At 36.5% G+C, this 5,822-nt stretch overlaps 1 protein-coding gene across 3 annotated transcripts; it reads left to right on the forward strand.

Annotated features, from left to right (window-relative positions):
* Nucleotides 1–906: 906 nt before the first annotated feature.
* Nucleotides 907–5,597, forward strand: LOC114753589 (probable Histone-lysine N-methyltransferase ATXR5). 3 transcript variants are annotated; one of them, XM_028942290.1, is made up of 6 exons: nucleotides 907–1,330; nucleotides 1,467–1,547; nucleotides 3,871–4,097; nucleotides 4,224–4,324; nucleotides 4,416–4,628; nucleotides 5,306–5,597. In XM_028942290.1, exons 1-6 carry the CDS (start codon nucleotides 991–993, stop codon nucleotides 5,307–5,309), a joined length of 966 nt encoding a protein of 321 aa, XP_028798123.1. In that variant the 5' UTR covers nucleotides 907–990; the 3' UTR covers nucleotides 5,310–5,597. The 3 variants fall into 3 exon arrangements, with proteins under 3 accessions (XP_028798123.1, XP_028798116.1, XP_028798128.1); XM_028942283.1 differs by having other exon boundaries at nucleotides 4,864–5,340; XM_028942295.1 differs by lacking the exon at nucleotides 5,306–5,597 and adding an exon at nucleotides 4,869–4,911.
* The last annotated feature ends 225 nt before the right edge of the window (nucleotides 5,598–5,822 follow it).

Consider the following 5,822-nt stretch of genomic DNA (forward strand, 5'->3'; position numbering starts at 1 on the left):
AACAAAAAATTGTTTTCAAAACAAGAAACCAAACAAGTTCTTATTTGACCAAATTAGTGCCCATCTAATTGTAATTAAAATAATGTAATTTAATCAAAATATGTAAAAATATTTATATCCAGCTATAAAAAATAATATTTAAATAAAAAATGTTAGTCTAGAAATAAATAGAATATTCATGTATAAATCATAAGTAATCCAACAAAAAATATTAAAATATAAATATACTATGCTGCTATTTATATGATGTGGTTTTAAGTTTAATGAAGAAAAAATATAATAAAATTCAAGCCACTCAATTTATTTAAAATTTCTGCCCTGACCAGCTTGATTGGACGGTTTATTGTCCTAATTGGTGGACCAAAATTGAGTTTTAATACCACATATAAAATATAACAGCAAATAAAATTTCCACTAATGATTAAAAAAAATACAACTTTGTTATTCAAAAATTACAATTAATTAACATCCACCATGCATTCACCAAAAATAGAAGCTTCGACGAAATCAGATGAATTCAACGAACTTGACCTATTTATTTATATTGGTCTTGACATTATTCACTGATTATTATTTTTTGAATAAATAATATAAATTTCTCCGTGGGAACTGGAAATTACCAAAATAAAAAAGGATACGTTGAACAACGCTGGAGAAGAAGCCCATTTTGGTCTTGTGGCAATTAGAATCAGAACGGCTTATAACAGAGAAGGAGACTCCCAAGTCGTAACAGTGCGCGTGGTGCACGCATGAAATTCCGTGCGCATTGTGGGCGCACGTTAGCATAGCCAATGAGAATTGTCCACCTCAGCGCACCTAGCACTGACCCCCTTTCGTCAATGCCACTCTCCCGCGAGAGAGAGGCACCAAATATGAGAAAGTATTTTTGCTCCATTCTCGTCTTCCTCTAGAGAGCTCTCTCTCTCTGGGAGCCTTTGATTCCGATTCTGCCCTCCACTACTCCCTAAATTCCCCATCTGTCCGTAACGTATGGCTCCGGCCGACTCCCCGGCGGCGGCTCAGAGGCTTATCGGCTTCAGCCGCCGTACCCAGGCTCCGCGCCAGTCGTTGCCGCCGGCCTCCCCTCCGGTCAAGAAGTATAAGTCATTGACCGAGATAATGGCCAAGGCTCGGTATGCTGTTGTTGAGAGGGATGATTACAGCGACGTGTTGTGTGACCAATGTGGCTCTGGTGAACGCCCGGACGAGCTGCTTCTGTGTGATAAATGCGATAAAGGCTTCCATATGAAATGCGTGAGGCCCATTGCTGTTAGAGTTCCTATTGGATCATGGCTCTGCCCTAAGTGTTCGGGCGAGAAGAGAGTAAGAAGTAGGGGTTTTGTTGTTTTGGTTGGTTTTTGTTTTCGCTTTTCCATTTTGCTGCCGCAGGAAACATGCCTGCTAAAGCCGTTTGCCTTGGGAGTCGATAAATGTGGCAATGCCCTTGCATTTCTTTTCAATTTTAGGTTTTTCTCAGAAGAAGATAATTGATTTTTTCCGGATTCAGAAATGTGCTGATCTTAAAAACAAATGCAGTTCTCCCCAAGGTAATGTGTCATGCTTCAGACATTTGTCATCAGCAGTGCTATCGATTTATTCATTTTGAAAATACACACTCAGGGTAATTGTTGACAAATATAAATGCAGCTCAATCGTTGTTTGGTTGGTTACCCTGAAGCAGTGTTGGGTCGAGTTGTTTTATTTAGTCATTAGCATCCGCTGCAAGAAATTATTTGGAAAAAAAACATACATATCATATCACACATAATCTTTTAATGTTTGTACGAACCTTTTTGAAAGTGCATCCTGCCAATTTGATTGAGGGCTTGGTATTAGGTGGGAGCTTATGTTATGAGTAACCGCAACAATGAAGTGCTTTCTTCTTAATTGTGCTGGAAATAAAAGGCTACAGCTGTTTCTTGCAAATGCCATAATAATTTAGCATGCTTTGCTGAAGAACACCTCATGGTTAGGATTGCCAAATGGACCAATTTGGTTCTAAAATGCCTATTGTAGCCTGTATAATAAGATAACTAGTTAAAGCTACATGCTATCTGCAGTTAATGGAGTTCAGAGTTGAATGAACGGTTATTGACTCAAGTTTCCATTCAATGCTTGATAATCTATTGCATTCTTTTCATGAAAGTGGCATTAAAATTTCATCTAGCAATCGAAATTTCTGGAAATGATCATCGTCTAATTTCTTTTTGCATGGAAACCTAAAATATATTATGTGAGACATTGCTAAGTTGCATATTACAAGCTTTCAAGTTTTCTGCAATTTGTCTTATGCTCTTTGAAATCTCATTCTATTCAATGTTCGTTTGATATATGGGAGCAAAGATGTTTCCTTTTCAATTCATTGTCGATTATACCTTTATAGTTGTTATTCAACAATTCCTATCATCCTTTTTTATTACAGTTTTACAGTAAGGACGCGAGTCTTACTTTTGGTCCTCAATATCACCTTTTTCATTTTATTGTTCATTCCATTCTATTTTTCCTGTGGACTAAATAAGCCCTTTAAGGTGGAGAGGGGTGATTGAATGGAAAATTTCCAATAAGCAGTGGCAGTCTAGCTCATTTCTTCTTGAGCTTCTTAAATAGGAAGCATATCATCTACTCAATATGGGATAGGGTTTATGCAAATTTCATGTAAATTCAAGGGCAAGGCATATACGTATACATGTTCGTCATGTATATTATCATGTTTGCTTGGAAATATGCCGTTGGACATGTATATGTAACTCGTCCCTTGACCTTATTGCGGATGCTCCATTTCATTGAGGATGCATTTGAACCGCCTTGACACAGTTATATAAATTTATAGTTGGGTTTAAACAATAGAAAGCTAAAGTAATTAATGTTTTCTCAAATCATGATATTCTTATAGATTACCTTTGAGTCCTTTGGTATACATAATTATTAGCTATGAACATGGAAAGAAAAAAGGACGTGTGCTTCCAAATGACCCTCATGCTCTGATTAAAAAAATAATTATAAGGAACTGACAATATTGAGTAGTTATAAAAATGATATGATCTACATTTTATAAATAAAGTGATCGTCTTTTGTGCTCTCCATTCTCCTCTCCTTTCTATTCTCCCAGAAAAAAGACCTTTCATCTCAAGTAGCAATGAGGTAACAGAGAAATGCTTGTAGAATGACCTGTGTAATAGATAATCTATATCAGAAGGAAGTAACATTTGATGGTGATAGAAATTACTGATTGGTTGAATGAATCTTTCCAAGGAATAGGAAAAATTGGAATCACATGTTCATGGTTTCATTATTCAGTGAAGGATTGATTAGTAGAAAAGAAAGTTGGACATCAATGTGCATATAACGAGCAAACATGGCGTGTGATTGGCAGAAAATTGAGTTAGTATGATGAGATCCATAGATATCCATTTATCTTCATTGAAAGATATTAACTTACTAGAAAAAAATTTAGATGGCCTAAATTTTCCATATTTTGTAAAACTTCAAGGGTAAAATGTGGGGTTGTAGAAAGCCAGGTAGATTTTCTGTTACAATCTAATGTTAAAAATGAAAGCAGCTGTGGGGAGAGAAAGAGAGTGAGGAAAGAGGGAGAGAGGGCAAGAAAGAAGGGGGGATGAAGAGGAGAAAACTGCAGAAAATGACAGCGAGAAATAAATTTATTGGGGGGATTCTTCGTCAAGACTAATGAAGGTTAATACTGTTAAATAAGCTTTTAACTGTTTGTTCCATGAGGTTTTTGTCTTAAATTTATTCTTGCCTATATACTTCTGCGCCGTTGACTTTTTAGAGAGTCCTTTTGTTACTTCTCGAAATAATACATCTATTTTTAAGCTTTGTTTTCATGAATAATTTTTTGTGGGCTTCTAGATGCCAAGAAGCGTAAAAGGCGCACCTCACTGATATTGCACAAGAAACGAAGAAGACTATTGCCATTTATTCCTGCAGAGAATCCTTCCCAGAGGCTGAAACAGATGGGTTCTCTTGCTACTGCTTTAACAGCATTGCATATGGAATTCAGTGATGATCTCACATACTCACCTGAAATGGCTCCTAGGTCTGCTAATCATGCCGATTTTGAAAATGGTGGCATGCAGGTTTCAACTGATTACTTCTCTCATGATTTCATTTTCCTTCAAAATGAGCCACAAACACGATGGCTTATTGGTGCAGATGTGTCCATCATGTGAGCTAGTTTGATTAAAGATTCTTCTCCTTCTCAGGTTCTTTCCAGGGAAGATATTGAGACCTTGGAACTCTGCAGAGCAATGTGTAGAAGAGGCGAATGCCCTCCCCTTATGGTTGTTTATGATTCACGTGAAGGGTACCTATCTCTAACTCTAATAGATCTGGCCATCAATACTTGAACATTCATATTGATTATGCTTGTACTGATAATTGATCTTGTGATGTAGGTATACAGTAGAGGCCGATGGCCCAATCAAGGATATGACATTCATTGCTGAATACACAGGCGATGTGGATTACATTAAGAACCGAGAACATGATGATTGTGACAGTCTGATGACCCTTCTGCTAGCAACTGATCCTACTAAAAGTCTTGTAATCTGCCCTGATAAACGTGGAAACATTGCTCGCTTTATAAATGGCATCAACAATCATACACAGTAAGCCTGCCTCACTTACGCTGAAGTCTCACGAAAAGAAAATTAGATCATGCTTCCTGTATTTTACTGCATAACCTGTATTGCTTTGTCATGTTTTGTAAATAACTCAACATTTTGTAATAATAAACTTTTTTGGGTTGTTTCTTTGTAAAATGCTGGTATTTTTTTTTGAGATATGCATACTGCTTTTGCTAAATGTAAGCTAACTGCGTAAAATAAATCCAATTTTGTGCAGGGAAGGTAGGAAGAAGCAGAACTGTAAATGTGTGAGATACAATGTTAATGGTGAATGCAGGGTCTTTTTGGTTGCCACTCGTGATATTTCAAAAGGGGAGAGGCTTTATTATGATTATAACGGTTATGAGCATGAATACCCTACTCATCATTTTGTCTGAGTAACCGTAAATACCTCTTAAGCAACCTTATAGAACTGGGATGCATTTTTGGACCCTCGTGAAATGATTTTCATCATTTTTCTGAAAACCCTAACTTAGTGTTCCCCAAGATTCAATGATTTTTTCCCCTCCATTTCCTCCCATTGGCAATTAGATGTAATTTTTCATAGAGATGGTCCACTTACATGTCGGAGACATAAATAGGGTACCTTGAAAATTTTCTCCTCTTTCTTAGGAAAGTTTCACTATATGATCTAAGGTATACATGTTTTTGACTTACAGTTGAAATGAATGAGAAAGGTTCCCAAATTAAGGCTTTTAAGGTAAATCACTCTGACCCTATTCCTTTTCATCTGATGTAATTATAATTTCTTCAAATACTGATTTTAAATGTGATGGTGATCGATTCAGCATCGAATGCCAACCTATACCTTGAGAATTAAGGGATGTGGAATGGCACTTGAAAATGCATATTAGTTTCTTATTGTGTACATATTCCTTGCATATGAATTAAGAAGAAAAAGTTAATCTACTTGACATGGGTCTATTAAAGTATTTACAACCGGGTGCTCTGAATCAGATGGAACGAGTGCTTTCAATCAGGTATCATGTATTGGCCAAGGGGGAAAAATCAGCTATCGTGTTGAGTATTGAGTAGGTGTCATATAATGAAACTATTTATTTAATTATAACATGGACTTGGGAGCACATTTAAGCACGCTATTAAAATATCATATAATGAAAAAAGCCGTATGCCCTTGATGCTATCCGCTTGGTATGTCATTCCTCTAGGTATTGA

The sequence above is a fragment of the Neltuma alba genome, unplaced genomic scaffold (genome assembly GCF_004799145.2).
Source record: "Neltuma alba isolate B1F8T4 unplaced genomic scaffold, ASM479914v2 tig00001210_pilon, whole genome shotgun sequence".
Lineage (NCBI taxonomy): Eukaryota > Viridiplantae > Streptophyta > Magnoliopsida > Fabales > Fabaceae > Neltuma > Neltuma alba.

Excerpts from the sequence above, each read along its gene's own strand:
- LOC114753589 (XM_028942283.1), top strand. The coding sequence starts at position 991 with ATGGCTCCGGCCGACTCCCCGGCGGCGGCTCAGAGGCTTATCGGCTTC. Across the intron at positions 1,331-1,466 it reads GGGCGAGAAGAGAGTAAGAA|GTTTTTCTCAGAAGAAGATA; the intron begins GTAGGGGTTTTG and ends TTTCAATTTTAG. Across the intron at positions 4,325-4,415 it reads GTTTATGATTCACGTGAAGG|GTATACAGTAGAGGCCGATG; the intron begins GTACCTATCTCT and ends CTTGTGATGTAG.